The 21,886-nt window shown below is 44.0% G+C and overlaps 1 protein-coding gene across 1 annotated transcript; it reads right to left on the minus strand.

Annotated features, from left to right (window-relative positions):
• Positions 1–986: 986 nt before the first annotated feature.
• LOC121545806 (nck-associated protein 5-like) lies at positions 987–17,826 on the minus strand. The gene is made up of 13 exons (XM_041856646.2): positions 17,608–17,826; positions 14,683–14,775; positions 9,486–9,653; positions 9,226–9,333; positions 8,990–9,109; positions 8,290–8,388; positions 5,221–7,911; positions 4,695–5,107; positions 4,397–4,535; positions 3,669–3,744; positions 3,150–3,443; positions 2,749–2,897; positions 987–2,469 (listed from the first exon to the last, which is right to left on the minus strand). The coding sequence occupies exons 3-13, from the start codon at positions 9,651–9,653 to the stop codon at positions 2,206–2,208; spliced, it is 4,521 nt and encodes a 1,506-aa protein (XP_041712580.2). The 5' UTR covers positions 14,683–14,775; positions 17,608–17,826; the 3' UTR covers positions 987–2,205.
• Positions 17,827–21,886: the final 4,060 nt, after the last annotated feature.

The raw sequence follows: 21,886 nt of genomic DNA on the forward strand, positions 1-21,886 counted from the left end.
TTTTCACAGACAGAAGATGAATCTAGCATGGAATGTACTGTTTACTTTTTCCTCATATAAGCACATTTCACAATATGCAAATTGTGATCATATTTAATATTTTCAGGACAAGAAGAAAGAAAATAAGTAGATGGAAGAAATCCAATTAAAAACGATCTGTGACAAGGAACAGAACCAGCAACAAAGCCTCTGTCTGCAATGCTGTTGGTGCTTTTACTATTGGTCGTTCTTCGTTAACTTATGGTATTTAGTTTTCTTGCTTTGTTTTGAGCTTGCAAAAGGAGGTTATGATAAAAGGTTGTATTTAGGCTACCGCTGCAGTGATGATGCTTGTCCTGTAGGGGGAGTGGTTGTTCTATGAAGGCCTACATTCGCAAAACTGTCTGAAGTCTTTTTCTGCCATAAAAAGCGAGTACAAGATTTTTCAGCAGGCTGTTTGAGCTTTTGGAGATTAATCATTGTTTTATTTTAAGTCATAATATTTTGATTAGTTGTCAATGCTATTCCCCCAATCTTTTTAGTTTAGTTTAGTTTATAGAAAGGATGTGACCGACATCATGACCTGTGATAATCTTTAGCACCCCTTCTCCTTGAGATATTATTGTGATCTTCTCCATTTATGTATGTTACCTTGAAGAATAACCTTATAAACAATCTTTTGGTACTGTTTTGGTAATTCAGATGACTTTTCATGAAGATTTAGATGTGCACTTTATTGTCAGACTGGTGAGTTTTAGCGCCACAAAAAGGACTGGTCAAGGCTGTAGATTAGATGGATCAAATGCTGATGCATTCTCTCGCAATATTTTTGCCAAATGTTTTTTCTTTCATATTTTGATAATCTGTATACTGTGAAAAACATACCTTAAAGTGTAATAATGATAATCTAATTTGATACATTTATTTAAATACATTGAAAAATGCTCAACTAAATGCAGTTTTTTTCATTGCAGTACTTGCACGCAAACATGCAGATACACATTTCAATAGCAAGGTGTATGGTGTCATTTTCTTGTATTTATTTGTGCTTCAGTGAGAACACAAGAAACAATCATAAAAACATTTTTAAAAGAATGTTGACATCTTGGCTGTTCAAGATTATGACATCCAGCATTAAACAATAATCTATTTTAGCCAGGTGACTGCATTTACACAAGATTACCCCAAAATTGACAATTACCCAAATTATGTGAAGTTGATTTAACATGAAAATAAATAAATAATACAAATACATATTAATTGGACAATAATGTAGCCACATCTCTTTTTCATAATATTATTGCTGGCATCTATTACCTTCAAAGAATGGTGAGCTAAACTAAACACATATTCTGACAAGCTTTCTTGGCAGTTACAGAGAAATAATCTGAACAACACCATCAACAAACAATTGTATACTTAACAATTGTAATGTATTTATTCAATAGCGAAAAATCACAAACATTAACATTCATTTTTGAAGAGCTCAAGATAAAGGAATCGGTACATTATTGTGTGAACTGATAAAGAAAAGAGAAGGACGTATTGGTAGTAAGTTCTTGCATGGTCAGGGTGTTCAGTGCTCTGTAGTCTGTAATAAATACAGTAAGATCTTTTGGTGAGGGTCAGAGTAAGATTGGACAAGGCATATTCAATTTCAACAAAGACTGTGAGAATGTTTGATATTGTCAGCTTGTCTGTGTATTTCATAATCCTAAAATTATATAAATAACTATTTTGGTTAGCGGAGTGTGTTCTGTCCAATTACCTCCCGTCATAAATCAGTGTTATTCTGAATCGTCTATATCCTTTGGGTTGTAGTTATCCTGAGGAGAGGTTTGTCTTTCCAGTTAACCTTGCAACATAGCTGGTGAGAAAGCATACATGGAAGTCCTAAGGGGACCATCTTATCACAGTCCTTATCCATATTCCTCTAAGGGTGTTCAGCGCCACTTGTACCCTTTTCACAATACTGAGCCAAACCAAGCTGGGTCGAACCAAGCTGTATCCGGCTGGCCGGGTTACGCATTCACCATAGTAGCTGAAACCATTCTGGAAAGGACAATGTGAAAAGAAAATATTCGAGCCAGTCCAATATGGTTCGGATTGGCACGATAGTGTGAAAAGGGTATATCTTAGCACAGTCCATATCCCATGTTCTATTAAGGTGGGTCAGTCAGCGCCACTGTAAGATCTGCAAAGCACCTGTCTCTCTGCCTCCCCCGGTCATCCCTGGCTACCACAGGAAGAGAGGCTGTCGTAGAGAGAGTCACTGAGCGACTCGGGGGTCTCTAGGACCTGGGGTCGGCTGGGGGAGAGGGCCTCTTCAGGCCTCTCCCTTACCAGCTCCAGGCCCGCCTCCCGGCCAAGGCCCATGTCTGGGGCACTGGGCGTACTGCGGATCTTCCCACGTCGGCTCAACCCTGTCTGGGCCGGCACCGGCAGACTGCTGGGATCCATGTTACGAGAGACAGAGGGACCACAGGCCTTCTATAAGGAGGAGGTGGAAGAGGAGTGGAGAGAGGAGGAGGGGGGAGAGAATGAGTGAGGGAGGGAGGGAGGGAGGAGGAAAGAGGGAAAGGAGGGAGGGATAAGGAGGGAGGGAAGAGAGAGTCATTAGTCATTTGTAAAAAGTTCACAAATGTCACAAATCCACAATTAATTTTTAATAATCCTATTCTAAATTATTCATGAATACATTATTGTAAAGAATTTACATATTACAAATGAAAAATAGTTAGTCTGACATTATTATCATTTTCAACCCACCCCTCTGAATGGGGATCCATAGGGGGCAGTCTCCACCTCTTCCTCCATGGCCAGGTACACCTCAGTGGGCCCTGTAGGGGTCTTCAGGTTGGGGAACGTCCAGGTCTTTGAGTGGGGGGACAGCATGTGAGCTCCATAAGCTTCTTTGTCTGCAAAGGTTACAAAATACATTTTATTCAGGATTATTCTAAATGAAAGATTCCATACATAAAGTATTTATTGTATAAAACTCATTAAAGTTTCTTATACCAAATCATCAGATTGCTATACAGGTATTATGATATGTTTGATTTTGAGTATTAAATATTTGATATAGTGTATTGTGATATATTTCATATTGCATACTGTGATATACAGCATTTGATATTATGAACTGTGATGTATATTTCTCAGTACTGTACCTTCATGAATGACTCCAGCTGTCTGTCTGTTCATGCCTTTCCCCTCCAGTACAGACCCGTACAGTACCGGCGTGGTCATCTCTCTGTGAGGTTGATAGCACTGCTCCAGGGACGTGGGTTCTCTGTCCAGGGTCCTAGCCCTCCTTCCTACCCTCCCTGGGGAACTAGAGGAGCCATGCTCAGCTCCAGCCCCCCTCATCTTAGACATGCTTCTTCCTGCTGCCCCACTACTGTAGTCAGGCAGAGGGAAGGTGCCAATGCCACTGTCTAGTGTGTAAGTGGAGGCTCCAGAAGCTAATAGGAGAGGGGAGAAGTAGAGAGAGAGGAGAGGAATTGCACTTGTTACATTTTGATAAATGTGCACGTTGTCATTTTCGGTTAATAGCTCCTGTATACCAAAGGCAATTATGAAATGTAAAACATTTTCTGTTTTGATTATGTAAAGTGTAAGGATGAACTAAATCAAAGCAAGACTGGATGCCTCCATAAACAAGGATTGTGAGCAGACCATTTTCCTACCTGCAAAGGGCTGGGAGTGAACTGGGTCAGCTAAATTCTCATATGAGGGGATGTTACTTATCAGATGTTCTGAACCCTGAGTAAAGAAAAAACAGAAACAGAGTTCTCAATACGCACATTCACACATTCATGAAGTGAAATAACAGCCAAAAAACATACATAATACACACAACAATAATCACATAATAACATAATAGTCACACATAATAAAGTGAAAAATACAGCTGCGAGCAGCAATGAACGGAAAGGACACAAGATCAGTTGGATAAGATGATTGCAGATGATTTTGAGCATTAGCATGACATATGCAAGAATTAGTTGTTAATAGTTTCCTTGTTTTTTGAGATATCAATACCAAATTCAGTGTGGTTCATCTTAGGGACAACCATGATAGCGATTCCACGTTTCAGGTTGATAGGCAACTGTTGAGTGGATTAACAGTGGTTTAAATGGACATGTAAAATCAGATTTGTTATTTGTCAGCTTTTCCCACATTTCCAAAATGATGGACCTTATAGGTCCTTGAAGCAAATTTGTTCAGCATGAAGAAAGATACCTACACACAAAGTGGGCTCTAGTTTCTGTGTACCAAATTAGATACTTTTTTAACCAATCTATGCTTGAGTTATTAGACCATGTCAAGGAAAAAAGAAGAAGAATTCAGACAATAACAATAGTTTCGCTGTGAACCCCTAATGAATACTCATCGTAATTCAGCTGTAGCCTACCTTCTGCATGTCCTCTCTGTTGGTGTTGTGGCTGATGATGCTGTCTGTATGGTGGCTGCTGAATGGTCTGGAGGTCTTACAGTCAAAGGAGAGGCGTCTCTGGGCCACACTGATGCCACTGAAGTCCTTCCCATCCACCCTATAGTCACAACAGATTAAGGAATTGGTTTATAAAAGGAAAGGCAACACAAAACAACTGATCTTTCCACCTTTGCACAAAATTCACTTTTTACAATAGATCAATCTTAACTGGCTTATACATAGAATTCAACAGTGCTTGCTTCTATAATTTCTTCACCTGTTCAGTAACTGCTGCATGAAATTGTCTGAGCGCGCTCCCCTGTACATCACAGACAACTGGCCCTGTGATTGGTCCATCACCACCTCACAGGAGTGACCCCTCCCAGAGCGGTCCCTCCCAGCCCCCTCGACCCCGTTCATGTAGGCTCTCTCCTCCTCCAGAGCTCTCCTCAGACCCTCCGCCTTCTCCATCAGCATAGAGATATTCAGGCTCTCCACCCCCACCCCCTCTCCTTTAGACTTAGACCCCGCCATCTTGGAAGGGATATTCAGCCTCCACTCTCCACCCTTCTTCTCGTCTTTGATTTTAGGAGGCGTGTCTGGTTTGCGGTTCAGAGCTGGGAGTTTGCTTTTCTTCAGGCCGAACCAGCTTGCGATGCCATTGGAGCCTTTCTGTTTCACCTCGGTGACCTGTTCAAAGTTTTTATTTATCAAATTGCTGACAGCAAACACTCTGAAATACTTGATAATAACACATTAAAACACAACACTATACCATAGTTAGAGAAAACAAACATCAATACCTGTCCTCTGTCCCGGTCCTGCTCTGCCAGTTTCAGCATGTTCTCCTCAATACCCTTCATCACCTTCTCTTCCATGGCTGACGTAGGGCCGGGGGTGGGGCTGGGGACAATAGGGACAAGGTGTCTCTCCTCCTCCTGCTGTGCGCCTGATGTTGGCCTTGGGGGAGGAAGGCTGTCTCCGCGCACTGTGGTGTTTCTCTTCTTGTTTGCGTTGAGCTTGCTCCTGTCCTCTGACTTGGATGAGTAGCGTGGTGTCAGTGCTGGGGCATCCAGGGTGGGTTTCCCAGTTCCACCTCTACTGACAGCTGAGGGTGAGGGAGCCAGGGCCTGGCACGGTTTAGACGGGGACTTAGGCATGACTTTGTTGGGGCTGTTGCTGCTCTGAGGGATGCTGGGTGCAGGTTGTTTACCATGGTAAGACAGGTTCAGAGAAGCTGGGCATTTCATGTTCTGTAGAACTATGGGAGTGTCAGTGTTTGGGGACGGTAGGCCCAGTTTACCTTTGGGGTTGTCTGTATTAGTCACACCCACTCTGGATGAGAGCGTCTCCAGCTCTGCCTTAGCGACTGAAGAGCCAGAGAGAAGAGACTTAGCTGCTGGATCGTAGGACTGACAGGCACCAGGGAACTTCAAAACAACACTACCAAGAATACCTTTAGGCTTAACATCCAAAGAGTCTGTATATTTCGAGTGCCTCTGCTCCTCTAAATTACCATCCACAGGCTTCTCCGCTGTCTTACTCCTGTCAATGTTAAAAGTGACTATACTCTCATCACTATGAGGGTCTGGCTTGTCAACTGGCAGCAGCACATTGACTTGTAAATCCTCAGAGCTCCTCAGCTTGCCAAGTGCAGCCAGCCTGTCTTTGAATGTGTGACTAGACTCGGCTGGCTGCCTCCCTGGCCCTGCTACCCGAGAAGGCCTCTTGGGAATGGATGAGGGATCATGTCTCTTGGCTGGGAGAGCTGGATGCTGGGACTGGGAGAGATCAGAGTTCTGCATGGTGGTTTCTCTAGCGTCCTGGTCCTGTGATCCTCTGTCTTTCATGCTGGCGTAGTGAGCAGGGCTCCCCTGAGACTGAGCTGCTCTGAGGGCAGAAGGGTTGGGCAGACTGTGGTGGCCGTGCCAGACTGGGCTGTCTGTGTTCACATCCTGATCGGACGAGGATGAAGAGGACGAGGAAGATGAGGAGGAGGGGGAGTCCGAGGCAGGGGAGAAATGCTGCAGCTGGAGACTCCGGACATTCTCTTTATGTAGTAGTGAATTCACTTGCTTCCTGTCACTATCTGTGTTGGTAAAAGAGGAAGATGATATGTTTATGTTCTCTGGGACCTTGGATTCTTCCAGCTGAGCCGAGATGGAGAGTGCCGAAACGTTCTCATAGTACGGGACCTTCTGAGAAGAGGCCCTGGGTGTCTGCGAAGTGCCGGGGGCCAGTGGCTTGGGGACACCACGGCTTGCCTTGGGGGCAGAGAGGCTGCTGTAGCAAAGCTCCTTGGCTGGAGGAGAGCAGGCATCCTCAGGCTGTGGCGGGGAGGTGGGGGCTGAGGCTGAGTGTGTGGTGGCTGGGTAGGACTCTGACCTGGCGGGTGGAGGAGGAGGCTGCCTGGTCCTCTCTGTGGTGGTGGCTCTGCGGGAGGGGACGGGGGAGTGGTACACCTCATAGTTATTGGTACGGCAGGGGATCTTGGAGGTTCGGGTGAGCTGTGGGCTCAGACGGACAGCACTGGCCACTGCCTGGGTTCTCTCTGCCATCGTGGGGATCTTTATAAACTTTACGATCCTGGACGAGGAGTTGATAGCAGCAGCTTTGACGTCGATGAGGCAGGAGGAGGGGATGGGGCTGAAGGCCACGTTGGCTCTCCCTGAGAGAGCCCCCTCCTCTGCTGGGCCACTGTCTTTCTCTGGGATTACTACATCACTCAACACATCATCACTATCATTGGAGGAGAGGAGAAACCCATTGGTTTCCAGCTCACAGTATGCAATCTGAGGGTTGTCCTTCACTCCAGGGACAGGCAGTTGGGAAGTAAACAAACTGCTGTCTTCAGATTTTCCTTTAAGACAGCCCTCTTCATCTGTGCCCTGGACCTGCCCTGTCTTTATCCCTGCCTCTGGGCACTGATTGGCTGGACTAGTCTGATCTACGCCTGTGATTGACAAGTAAGAGTTGGGACCCGCTGGTTGCTGGTGGTCATTCATTGTCTGGTGTTTCTCCACTGATGTGCTCTTGATGTGGAATTCACTAATAGCAGCTGTGGTGGATGTGCCTTTGATGTGGTTCGGGGTTGAGTTAGGCTTTGGAGTGCAAATATGGTTACATTTGACTGGAATGTCTGTGCTCTTCTTGCAGTGAGTAGGACATAACTGCCCTTCACCATTCATGTGCTGCTGGTGTTGCGTGTTGTCAGAGTCTGAGCAGGAGCAGCGGCAGCGTGTCTGGTGCTTCTTACACAGGTCTCCAGCAGCCAGGACAGCCTCTGTGGACATCAGAACCTGGCTGTAGTCACAGAAGGAGATGCTGCCTGCCGAGGGGTGGAACTTGAGGGGGTCGGTCTCCTCCATCTTGCGGAGGACCTCCAGGATGTGTGCTTTCTTCTTGAAGAATGGGGACAGGGCCTCCATGGATGCGGCTGGGTCTCGGGGGGGAGTTGCTGGGGCCTGTGGCAGTGTGCGGTGGAACCCATTTCCCTGTTGAGAGAAAGATTGTCAGGTTGTTATTGTAGAAGTGAATGTGTTCTCAATAACTAACTGGTTAAATAAAGGTTATAAACAAGATTCATATAATTTCTTTCAATAACACTTCAACAAGACAGCAGCCTCATACTGTATATGAAAAATCTACAGAACAAAAACACTGTTGGCATAAGTGAAGGAAATCAGTTTAACAGAGATTAGAAAGTCCAGGTCTTTACTATAGTGAAATAGAAAGGAAATGCCATTTCATATGAGAAACCATGGACCCAACAGTATAAGTCATGACTGCTGACGTAACCCAGACAGTGTTTATCCCAATAGGAGTCTACAGCCATGTCTCAGGATTAAGTGTTGACTGTGCATTGTCCACACCTTGGCTTGTGCTTGACTCTGTGACTGTGACTCCACCTGTTTGTCAGAGACATTGTGCAGCAGCTGTGTATTGTACACTGGGAGGGGTCCTGGCTGCACCTGTAACAGTAAATTCAATGCAATTAGGATATCATGTACACCACTTTAAGCAAAAAAATGGTTATAGGACTCTATACTATAGGCTACATTACAACACACAGAAGCAGGACATCAATACACAGCAGATTATGACAATGCCCTGAGACATGGCTGTAGACTCCTATAGTGCACTCTTTAAAAAGAAAAAGGGTTCCAAAAGTGTTCTTCGGCTGTCCTCATAAGAAAAACCCTTTTTGGTTCCAGGTAGAACCCTTTTGGGTTCCATGTAGAACCCTCTGTAGAAAGGGTTCTACATGGAATCCAAACGGGTTGTACCTGGAACCAAAAAGGGTTCTTCAAATGGTTCTCCTATGGGGACAGTCGGAGAACCCTTTAAGATTCTAGATAGCACCTTTTTTTTCTAAGAGTGTGTAACATGGCTGTAGACTCCTATGGTGTAACATGGCTGTAGACTCCTATGGTGTAACATGGCTGTAGACTCCTATGGTGTAACATGGCTGTAGACTCCTATGGTGTAACATGGCTGTAGACTCCTATGACGTAATGTTGCCGTAGGAGTCTACAGCCATGTCTCAGGGCAGATTGTGATATTACTTTATACCTGGTCGTGCGAGCTTGACTGGTTGGGTAGTTTCTGTTGGAAGAGCTCACAGAGCACTCTGTTCTGTCTCTCCAGGTCAAACACATGCATCTTTAGCTTGATGCACTCCTCTCGCAGATCCTGCATATATGTATAAACACAACACATCATTAAAACCACAACCCATGTCTTACTGGTTGTGATTTAAAATGGACTTTCAATAATGATTGATTGTTGAGGTTGAATTGTCAGTTTACCTTTTGGTTGAGTAGAGCTTGGACCACATGGTTGGCCACCTCATCCAGACATCTCTCATATGCCTCTCTTTGACTCTCATTTGCCAACACAAGAGCTGAATTCTCTGTCTGTTAAAAGAAGCCAATAGATTATTCATAACTGTAAATGTTTCATGTGAACATTTTAATGAAAGCGCTGAATATGTGCTGAAATTATATTTTAAAAATAATATAATTTGAGATGCTTTATATTCAGTTCATTATGATTGTGGTTGACTCACCTCTAGTTCTCTGAGTCGGTCCATTAGTTCTCCGCTGTTCTCCTCTTCCTCCAGGTAGTCCTCAACGTCCCCCTCCTCTTCCTCCAGGTAGTCCTCAACGTCCCCCTCATCTGACTCCAGATCTTCATCACACATCCTTGGTTCTGTCTCATCAGACATCGTTCTCATCTGGACCCCAAGAAGGAGGTTCATAATGTTACAATCGTCTCACTTTACTCAAAAAACAACAATGCACTATGTAACCACAAACATACAGTAAGTCATCTATATCCTTGCATTGAGACATGGCTGTAGACTCCTATGGCGTCTAGCTTTTAGACATAACAGCCTTGTCTCAGGGCAATAGTCTACCCTAAATAACAGGGAGTGTCCAGAGATAAAGACTTTCTCTTGTGAGACAATTCCTCTAGTGTCAGGTTCTTGACGATGGAGAGATGTAACACTGGTTGTGTTTGGTCGGATAAATGCATAACTGGTGTATCAGTCTGTTTGTTGGCTTTAGCTAGATTACTGAGTAATCTATAGTAATGTATAGCATACTGAGAGTCTGTTGACAAAGCCTATAGGAGCAGAACATATGGCCATGGTAGGAGTGCTATATATATCCCTGGGTTTCTCAGGAGCATTAAACAGTGTCAGGGATAAGGCAGATCTAACTCCATTACTGAAATCCTGCCAAGTCATCCCCTTCAACCAGCGCTAAACAGACAGGTCGTGGACAGTACAGTAAACCATTGTTAACAAACACAAACACTAATATACTGTAGGGATGAGTGCATTATAAGTCTAGCAGATGAGTGCTGCGAAGTGCAAAGCGTGCATGCGTTTACGAGAACCTCAACACCCCAGAGGATGTATTGAATAGGCCTAATATTACTGGCCCATCCTCATCCTCACTGCCAGTCTGAGATCTCAGCAGCCCCATCTAAACTGATGTATTGCACTGTGATCAACTGAGCAAGGCCAATTGGGGTTGTAATGGAGAGCTGATCAATGTCTCTCCTATAGAGGCAGAAGGAAGGAGATATTAGCTGCATAACAGTATCTGCATGTTCTTGGAACATTCACACATCCAACTGGGCAAAAACTGGTTATATAACAGATCCTACATCCGATCACGGCGGATACAATGACATTTTAGGCAGGGGTCACAGAGAACTGTAGGGGTCAACTGTAGTGTGCTGAAGGACAGCGTTGTCATTGTGGTGGTGGTGGTGCTTACAGTGCCTTAACCTTGAACATTGCCAGAGCGTTAAGGAGGGGTTATAAATACCAGCTATACTACACTTAATGCACATTACAGCTCCAGGCGTTGCAAACTACAGTACAATATATAGATAGTTTGTTTATTCAGTAACAAGATAACAGGACAAAATGACAAATCCTCTTCCACATAACAGTATCTGCATGTTCTTGTAACATTCACACATCCAACTGGGCAAAAACTGGTTGGATCAACATTGTTTCAACGTCATTTAAAAAATGTTTTGGGATGTGATGATGTTGAATCAACATGGAAAACTGATTGTATTTCAAAAAAAGTCATCAACGTAAGGGCATTTTCGTCTTTTTTCCACCCAACTTTTAACCTAAATCCAATGATATGGTGACATTATTGTTTTAATTTCACTGTGTTGACAACTCAACCAAATGTAAATTAAAACTAGACCTTGAAATGACGTCTGTGCCCAGTGGGATGGAAATCCATGTGAACTCCACATTAAACAAAACATAAAAGTGAGACTAAATATAACATGGACATGCTGCTGTTGCTAGGTGCTGTACTCTGTGGGGCAGAACCTTGAATCACGTCCAAAATAAAGAGATAAAGGAGAATGCCTCTTTTCTGCATTTAATCCAGACAATTCTAAAGTGATACAATTTATTGATTGCAGCTTGATCAAAGCTGAATCACCCACCCTCATGCACTCTCCCCCATCCTTAACCTCATCCTCGCTCCCCCCATCAGACCAATTCAACTGATATTGATTATATAACAGATCCTACATCTGATCACGGCGGATACAATGAAATTCTAGGCAGGGGTCACAGAGAACTGTAGGGGTCAACTGTAGTGTGCTGAATGACAGCGTTGTCATTGTGGTGGTGGTGGTGCTTACAGAGCCTTGCAAAAGTATTCATCCTCCTTAGCGTTTTTCCTATTTTGTTGCATTACAACCTGTAATTTAAATGGATTTTTATTTGGATTTCATGTGATGGTCATACACAAAATAGTCCAAATTGGTGAAGTGGAATGAAAAAAACTACTTGTTTCAAATAATTATAAAAAATAAATAATGGAAAAGTGGTGCGTGCATATATATTCACCCCCTTTGCTATGAAGCCCCTAAATAAGATCTGGTGCAACCAATTACCTTCAGAAGTCACATAATTAGTTAAATAAAGTCCACCTGAGTGCAATCTAAGTGTCACATGATCTGTCACATGATCTCAGTATATATACACCTGTTCTGAATGGCCCCAGAGTCTGCAACACCACTAAGCAAGGGGCACCACCAAGCAAGCGGCACCATGAAGACCAAGGAGCTCTCCAAACAGGTCAGGGACAAAGTTGTGGAGAAGTACAGATATGGGTTGGGTTATAAAAAAATATCTGACCTGCATCCCACGGAGCACCATTAAATCCATTATTAAAAAATGGAAAGAATATGGCACCACAACAAACCTGCCAAGAGAGGTCCTCCCAACAAAACTCACGGACCAGGCAAGGAGGGCATTAATCAGAGAGGCAACAAAGAGACCAAATATAACCCTGAAGGAGCTGCAAAGCTCCACAGCGGAGATTGGAGTATCTGTCCATAGGACCACTTTAAGCCGTATACTCCACAGAGCTGGGCTTTATGGAAGAGTGGCCATAAAAAAAGGCATTGCTTAAAGAAAAAAATAAGCAAACACATTTGGTGGTCGCCAAAAGGCATGTGGGAGACTCCCCAAATATATGGAAGAAGGTACTCTGGTCAGATGAGACTAAAAGTGAGCTTTTTGGCCATCAAGGAAAATGTCTGGCGCAAACCCAAAACCTCTCATCACACCGAGAACACCATCCCCACAGTGAAGCATGGTGGTGGCAGCATCATGCTGGGGGATGTTTTCATCGGCAGGGATTGGGAAACTGGTCAGAATTGAAGGAATGATGGATGGCGCTAAATACAGGGAAATTCTTGAGGGAAACCTGTTTCAGTCTTCCAGAGATTTGAGAATGGAACGGAGGTTCACCTTCCAGCAGGACAATGACCCTAAGCATACTGGTAAAGCAACACTCAAGTGGTTTAAGGGGAAACATTTAAATGTCTTGGAATGGCCTAGTCAAAGCCCAGACCTCAATCCAATTGAGAATCTGTGGTATGACTTAAAGATTGCTGTACACCAGCGGAACCCATCCAACTTGAAGGAGCTGTAGCAGTTTTGCCTTGAAGAATGGGCAAAAATGCCAGTGGCTAGATGTGCCAAGCTTATAGAGACATAACCCAAGAGACTTGCAGCTGTAATTGCTGCAAAAGCTGGTTCTACAAAGTATTGACTTTAGGGGGTGGGGGGGTGAATAGTTATGCACGCTCAAGTTTTCTGTTTTTTTGTCTTATTTGTTGTTTGTTTCACAATAAAAAATATTTTGCATCTTCAAAGTGGTAGGCATGTTGTATAAATCAAATGATACAAACCCCCAAAAATCCATTTTTATTCCAGGTTGTAAGGCAACAAAATAGGAAAAATGCCAAGGGGGGTGAATACTTTCGCAAGCTACTGTAGGCCACTGACTAGCTTCAGCGTGCCCAAATAGATAACCATTCACAGGGAGAGAAGATCAGTGTGTCTGCCCAGAGACTGCTGTGCCAGGCAGGGAGCAAGGGGTGGGGAGGGAGAGAGTGTGGGTGGGAAGGGAGAGAGCGTGGGAGGGGTGGGGAGGGAGAGAGAGAGCAGGAGAAAGAGAATTGGAGAAGAGAGAGTGCACGTGAAGAGAGAGAGCGAGAGAGAGAGAGAGAGAGAGAGAGAGAGAAAAGAGAGAGAGATGCCCTGCTACAGAAATGTGCTGAAATGAGACTGAGAGCCATAGAGAAGCACTGCATGCAAAAGGAGTTTGTGTACAAGGAGGACGGCCATATTGCTTGTTACCTTATTTTCCCATTCTAGAATTATAAACAGGGGAGATTTACATGTCACCCAAATAATTTATGATATACCCGGATAAAAACAAGACGTGCTTTATTACAATCTGCAGTCTGTGATAAGAAGTATGAATCATATTTGGGTACATACTTCCACAATCTCCTTCTTCTCTCTGCATTGTGTGATAAAGAGAACACTGACTGTAATTCAAATGTTTACTATCTACTGTAGATAATGGTGTCTGCCCGTGAGATACATAGAACAGAAGCTTCACCCTCATCCCTTGAGTGCCTGATCATTAATAACCCTGATATTTCCTCTGTTGACTGACATACAGGTGGATCTAAAAAGAGCAACCTCTTAAAAGCAAATACGATTTTACACCACCATCAATGACATATCTAATCACAGTGACAGTCTCTCCCTCTGTTTCCTGTTCAAATGCCACAAAACTAAAGCAAGGACACTGACACTGTGACAATCGCTAAAAGGACATGAAGACGAAACAGAGAGTGAAGCACAGAGATAACAAAGGGAACCCTGAACTCCATGAGGTTGACACTGCTTTTTGAGCAGCACTGCTCTTTTTCAATGATGCTTCTACCTCCACTGCTCTTTTTCAATGATGCTTCCACCTCCACTGCTCTTTCGTCAAGTAGATCCATAAAATACAGAGTAAACCATGTCCAATGATGCACGATTTTCAGTTTAAAGGGAACAGCAACAGAACAAAACAAGATATATCATATGTCATATCTGGGCTGGAATGCATATAACACGTTTGTTTCTCTAAAATGGCTGTAAAATGGATATCTGCTATAAAAAAAAGTATGCCTGAGGACATTTTAGGGGCTTTTATAAGGAGACGAAAATGTGTAACACTATAGGCCTACAAAACAAATGTGTCATGCACCAGAAATAAATAGCCAAGCATGCTGTCGCCCTGAAGGTATAACACCCAGAAGCTATTGCTAGGAAGGTCCATTTTCATGGGTGGAAACATACACAGAAAGACAAAGAACATAGAATACAACAGTAGAGTAGAATAGAGTCTTCTAGAACAGACACTCACCTGTGATGCCAGCTCTCCTTAGAGCAGAGTAGTCAGTCTTACTCCTGTGCGTGTAAGCCACTTCTCCACTCTCCCTACGTCAGAGCCAAGGAGCTGAGGAAAACACGAAATGACACATCTTGTTATTATCATCCTCCCCCCCCCCCCCTTTCCAGTCAGGGGATTTAGTGAGGTTTGCTGACATCAGGCATTATTTTTATACAGTCTACAACATCAAGGCCATATTTCTCTTGCTCTATTTTTGATATCCCCAGATGGACACTCAAATATCACATCCCTGTCATCTCCAGAGAGGAGAGCAACTTCATAGTGTTTTTTTGTGTGTTGCCCAAACACAATGAATGTGACTGTCACCATCGGAACGGGCAGCTAGTCCGAATTCTGCAACTCTCCTTCCTCCTTGGCCCTAACCCTTCGATGATTGGAGATCTGAAGGGTCTGGAGCTTCCACCATATTTTTTCCATATCTACACACATCGAAGGGTTAGGGCCAAGGGGAAGTGGTAGGTAGCAAATTGGGACAGGCTATGGAACTGGAATGGTCTTCCTGTCCTCTCAGACAGACCAGGAAGTTGTGAGGAATCTCCATCCCCCGCGGGGGACAACGTCTACAGATGCCAGCCTCCATGCCAAAACCACAATCCCCCCTCTCTCTCCCTCTCATCTTCCCTTCTTTCATCTCGAGTCATTGTAAAGTGTAATGAAAGAAAGATGGATGAATAATTCAGCAGAGAGACCCAGTAGCATGAAGTCCCCTTTCATGTTCCAGTGATAACACTATGGCATGTAGGCTGCAGACACGGCGTATTACAATCACTGTATTGAACCTCCATGTAGTCTAGTCGGTAATCTGGGATTTCCCATTACTGTACTCTCATTGGTAATTATGTTTAGTTTCCACAAGACTTGCCCTTATAGCTAAATGGGACCAGCTCAGACGCTCACTGCCATAGTCTGAGTCCCAAATGGCACCCTATTCCCTATGTAGTGCACTACTTTTGACCAGGTCCCATTGGCACTACATAGGGAATAGGGTGTCATTTGGGATGCAATCTTGTCCTCATACTGTAGCTTGCTAAATGGGAGCATGTTCAGTCACTGCCATTGGCTTCAGATTCAGTCTAGTCTGGCCGCGTTCCTTCAGACTAGATGAGTTTAGACAGAGCTACAGCATTAACTCTTCACTCCCAAGCAGCCCACAGGGAACCCAGGGCTGATCCTTTTAGATCTTGTCAACTCCAAATGGGATTAGCAGTATTTAGCATCTGCCTTTTCCACTCTGGGTTTCAGCTGCAGATGAACTAGAGCAGAGCAGTCTGCACGCCTGTCTCTGAGTCAGGAGAACACACCTGCTCCATGAGTGAAAATCCTGATCTGTGCTCAGATTATTGTTACGATCCACTTGCCATAGCCATATTGTGTTATTAGCTGCACACCTGATCACATCCAAGAGACCAGACAAAATGGCACTTGAGTAATGATTCCTTGAAAATGGGTTTTGCCGTTGGCATATAATGTTACTGGGTGCACACACCTGATCACATCCAAGAGACCGCGAAAAATAGCACTTCTTCATAATGATTTTCTTGAGAATGTGTTTTGCCTGTGGCAACACTGATATTGATATAATGCTGTGTGTGTGAGGTCATCCGAATGGAGCTCAGAGTTCAAAGTGTCTGGGTCTTGTGTGATGCACGCCACAAAGAATGAGCCAAGCAGCAGACTATACTCTATATTCATGGAATGAGGGCTACAGTATAAATCAAAGACAACTCAGCAGAACCAAAAACCTTGAAGCTCCTTAAATCATGTCAGTCACACACTTGGGGATTTGGCTGCTGCCGGGCAGAGGCTGTCTCAGGTTATATCAAATAGCACCCTTCCCTTTTGCCAATCTGGGATGGCACAGATTGGAGTTCTCTCGGTGTGAACAAACAAGTGTGTAGGCAGGAGGAGTAAACAACATCCAACACAGAAGACCCATTCAGCCAAATTAGGAACCACATCTCATAGGAACAACAATGCAACTATAAACATGATCACTAAAATATGCCACTGTAGACATACATCTAAGCACAGTGACATAGTACATAGACTAGATTCATCCTATCGGATTCCTTTGTTCCTATGGCTTCTGATGTTTAGCCAAAATAACAGTGGGCCTGATTATCCAATCACAACATTCTGACTGAAGGTACAGTGGAGAGATAGAGGAGAGAGGGAAGAACAGATTTGGGGAGGGGAGGGGAGGGACGATTCCCAAAAGAATCCAGAGGTTGGACCAATGCCATGTCTGAGAGTAATCCAACAGAATGGTGCAGGCCTCTCTGGGATATTTCAAAATCTTTGTCAGGCAACCCCCAAAACCCCACCCTCCACCATCCGTCCTCCCCACTGGAACTGCATTACAAGGCAGCCAGTCCTGATACAGCGAGACAAGGGAGATTTTGTCATAATTGGGCACACTGAACAACAAACAACATTCATGTACACATGTCCCTCATCGTCTATGATCTATAAAACAAACTAAATCAACCCCAATACCTCCATGTTGAGTTGAACAATCAAAAGACTAATATGTTTATGGAAACTGTTTATGTAGTGCTGGCCCAAAATGTAGGCTAGTCCACTAATCACTATAACACAGAAAGTAAGGGACCTGGCCGTGGGCGTCTGATCTCTGCTTCCCATGTCCATCTGTCCTCTCAGACCACAGCTAATACATCATCTGTTATGGTTCTGTCACATCACCTGTCACAACTAGCCTGCATGCGAAATCTACACAGTCAATGGTATCAGAGCGCCACCCTAAAAGCACCATAACAGCACAAGATAGGCAAATATTCTAGACTACATTATGTCTTAACAATAATATATTTTTCAGATTTTCAATGTGCGTGTCCTAAAATGCCCACCCAAGCTCACCTTGCTCCGTATCCTAGCATCTGCTCAAAACAGAAGGCTTTTTTCCTCAAGGTGATGTCTTCCAGTCTATACTACTGATAGAAAAGGCCAGTCCTTGGGCATGTGCATTGTGTATCTCTCTCTGCCTGCCCTGTGCTGTCTGCCTGCAGTGGCTGCCATATCTCCCATTGTTCCAGGGCGAGTGAGGAGGCAGGCTTCCTGCCCCAATAGATCCTGCCTACTACAACAGCTGTGGACTAGCCCCCACCTCTCCTCTCTCCTCCTCCTCTCCTCTTTTCTCCCCTCCTCCTCCTGCTAAAACGACTACCTCTGCCGCTGCTGCTAAACATTAACCCTGCAACTGCTGGTCAGGCCATAAAGGAGAAAGAAAGAAAGAAAGAAAGGGGTTATGTTTCAAAAGAAATCCCACCATGTAACGGACAAAGGCATGGAGCCGTGGACACAGAGAGGATATCCAACAGCCTGGCTGGCTGGCTAGTTGAGTAATGGAGTTATCCGGCCAGGGCTATTCAACTGCTTGTATAAAGAACATGGGTTGTCGTTAAGAGGATTTTCATACCAAATCAGACCACTAATGAGGAGAGGATAGCCTCCCCCATGACCATGCAAAAGAGGGAAAGACACTAATAAATGAATAACCTATTCATGAACAACCAATACATGAGCTAATAATTCAAATATTCAGTTTGCTATGTAATAGCATTTTACATTTGTGAATTGACCAAGCACTATGCAGCTAATAATGCTTTTAAATAACACCTTTAATAAATGCCTTATACCACTAGGCCGAATTGTTTAGTATTTTCTAGTAAATGACCCTAATTGACATGACAGAGAGGCCTGACCTGAATGTACTTGATTCCAGAGAAGACTTCCGGAACTCAAATAAAAAAGCCCTGGGGTTATTTCATGAATGTCAGTGTTCTCAGCTTCTCTCTCTCTTGGAATCTAGATTTGACCTAAGCAGCTTGCCATTGGTGCCACATTCCTACAAAAGCTTTTAAATCTCTGCCAATTTAACCATGGCATTGGATAAATATCACTGTATTGCCACATATTGTATTGGGAACAATTCGGCCATACCTATATCTAAAGAGGCACTAGGTTGAGTTGCATCCTCCTTCCTGCTATCAAAGAGACAGATTCACTGTAGGGCAACCATAGAGGCAGAAATCTCTGTCTGTCCACCTAGTGGTTGGAAGAGAGAATAAACTGTTTCCATCTCCATCCAGTGTCATATAAATAGTGAATGAATCTGGCTGGATACCATTATTGCATCCCAAATGGCACCCTAGTCCCTACATAGTGCACTACTTTTGACCAGAGCTCTATGGGCCCCGGTCAAAAGTAGTGCACTATATAGGGAATAGGGTGCCATTTGGGACTCAGACAATAATAATATGCCATTTAGCAGACGCTTTTATCCAAAGCGACTTACAGTCATGCGTGCATACATTTTTGTGTATGGGTGGTCCCGGGGATCGAACCCACTACCTTGGCGTTACAAGCGCCGTGCTCTACCAGCTGAGCTACAGAGGACCAATGCCTCTGCTCTGTCAGACATTAATCCACATGGGCATCTACAGTGGGGAAAAAAAGTATTTAGTCAGCCACCAATTGTGCAAGTTCCCCCACTTAAAAAGATGAGAGAGGCCTGTAATTTTCATCATAGGTACACGTCAACTATGACAGACAAAATGAGATTTTTTTTCTCCAGAAAATCACATTGTAGGATTTTTAATGAATTTATTTGCAAATTATGGTGGAAAATAAGTATTTGGTCACCTACAAACAAGCAAGATTTCTGGCTCACACAGACCTGTAACTTCTTCTTTAAGAGGCTCCTCTGTCCTCCACTCGTTACCTGTATTAATAGCACCTGTTTGAACTTGTTATCAGTATAAAAGACACCTGTCCACAACCTCAAACAGTCACACTCCAAACTCCACTATGGCCAAGACCAAAGAGCTGTCATAGGACACCAGAAACAAAATTGTAGACCTGCACCAGGCTGGGAAGACTGAATCTGCAATAGGTAAGCAGCTTGGTTTGAAGAAATCAACTGTGGGAGCAATTATTAGGAAATGGAAGACATACAAGACCACTGATAATCTCCCTCGATCTGGGGCTCCACGCAAGATCTCACCCCGTGGGGTCAAAATGATCACAAAAACGGTGAGCAAAAATCCCAGAGCCACACGGGGGGACCTAGTGAATGACCTGCAGAGAGCTGGGACCAAAGTAACAAAGCCTACCATCAGTAACACACTACGCCGCCAGGGACTCAAATCCTGCAGTGCCAGACGTGTCCCCCTGCTTAAGCCAGTACATGTCCAGGCCCGTCTGAAGTTTGCTAGAGTGTATTTGGATGATCCAGAAGAGGATTGGGAGAATGTCATATGGTCAGATGAAACCAAAATAGAACTTTTTTGGTAAAAACTCAACTCGTCGTGTTTGGAGGACAAAGAATGCTGAGTTGCATCCAAAGAACACCATACCTACTGTGAAGCATGGGGGTGGAAACATCATGCTTTGGGGCTGTTTTTCTGCAAAGGGACCAGGACGACTAATCCGTGTAAAGGAGAGAATGAATGGGGCCATGTATCGTGAGATTTTGAGTGAAAACCTCCTTCCATCAGCAAGGGCATTGAAGATGAAACGTGGCTGGGTCTTTCAGCATGACAATGATCCCAAACACACCGCCCGGGCAACGAAGGAGTGGCTTCGTAAGAAGCATTTCAAGGTCCTGGAGTGGCCTAGCCAGTCTCCAGATCTCAACCCCATAGAAAATCTTTGGAGGGAGTTGAAAGTCTGTGTTGCCCAGCGACAGCCCCAAAACATCACTGCTCTAGAGGAGATCTGCATGGAGGAATGGGCCAAAATACCAGCAACAGTGTGTGAAAAACTTGTGAAGACTTACAGAAAACGTTTGACCTGTGTCATTGCCAACAAAGGGTATATAACAAAGTATTGAGAAACTTTTGTTATTGACCAAATACTTATTTTCCACCATCATTTGCAAATAAATTCATAAAAAAATCCTACAATGTGATTTTCTGGATTTTTTTTTCTCATTTTGTCTGTCATAGTTGACGTGTACCTATGATGAAAATTACAGGCCTCTCTCATCTTTTTAAGTGGGAGAACTTGCACAATTGGTGGCTGACTAAATACTTTTTTTCCCCACTGTATCTCTATGGGATGGTTGTAATGAATGGAACATTCACAGAAACAGTCCCCTCAAAGAGGGTCAGATAGGCTGCACAGGCTGCCATGATCTGAATGAGAGAGAGCAGGTCACATGGTACCCATAGAGGGAATGAGAACATATTTCACATTAAAGGCCTATTGTTACCCTTTTACATTTACATTTACATTTTCGTCATTTAGCAGACGCTCTTATCCAAAAAAGATTTGGCATGGGTCCTCAGATCCTCAAAAAATTCTACAGCTGCACCATCGAGAGCATCCTGACTGGTTGCATCACCGCCTGGTATGGCAACTGCTTGGCCTCCGACCGCAAGGCACTACAGAGGGTAGTGCGTACGGCCCAGTACATCACTGGGGCAAAGCTTCCTGCCATCCAGGACCTCTATACCAGGCGGTGTCAGAGGAAGGCCCTCAAAATTGTCAAAGACTCCAGCCACCCTAGTCATAGACTGTTCTCTCTGCTACCGCACGGCAAGCGGTACCGGAGTGCCAAGTCTAGGTCCAAAAGACTTCTCAACAGCTTCTACCCCCAAGCCATAAGACTCCTGAACAGCTAATCATGGCTACCCGGACTATTTGCACTGCCCCCCCCACCCCATCCTTTTCACGCTGCTGCTACTCTGTTAAGTATTTATGCATAGTCACTTTAACTCTACCCACATGTACATATTACCTCAACTACCTCAACTAGCCGGTGCCCCCGCACATTGACTCTGCAACGGTACCCCCCTGTATATATAGCCTCCCTACTGTCACTTTATTTTACTTCTGCTCTTTTTTTTTCTCAACACTTTTTTTTGTTGTTGTTTTATTTTTACTTTTTTTGTTTAAAATAAATGCACTGTTGGTTAAGGGCTGTAAGTAAGCATTTCACTGTAATGTCTGCACCTGTTGTATTCGGCGCATGTGACCAATAACATTTGATTTGATTTGAAAAGCGACTTACAAATTGGTGCATTCACCTTATGATAGCCAGTGGGACAACCACTTTACAGTATTTATTTATTTATTTTATTTTTTATTTTTTGGGGGTGGGGTAAGGGGGGGTAGAAGGATTACTTTATCCTAT

The sequence above is a fragment of the Coregonus clupeaformis genome, chromosome 30 (genome assembly GCF_020615455.1).
Source record: "Coregonus clupeaformis isolate EN_2021a chromosome 30, ASM2061545v1, whole genome shotgun sequence".
Taxonomy (NCBI): Eukaryota; Metazoa; Chordata; class Actinopteri; order Salmoniformes; family Salmonidae; genus Coregonus; species Coregonus clupeaformis.

What these genes read in the sequence shown, in the direction of transcription:
- LOC121545806 (XM_041856646.2), bottom strand. Translation starts at nt 9,653, where the DNA reads ATGAGAACGATGTCTGATGAGACAGAACCAAGGATGTGTGATGAAGAT. An exon ending in AGAGTCAAGCACAAGCCAAG is followed by an intron (nt 7,912 to 8,289) that starts GTGTGGACAATG and finishes TTCTCTCAACAG; the next exon opens with GGAAATGGGTTCCACCGCAC. An exon ending in ATGGATCCCCATTCAGAGGG is followed by an intron (nt 2,470 to 2,748) that starts GTGGGTTGAAAA and finishes TCCTCCTTATAG; the next exon opens with AAGGCCTGTGGTCCCTCTGT.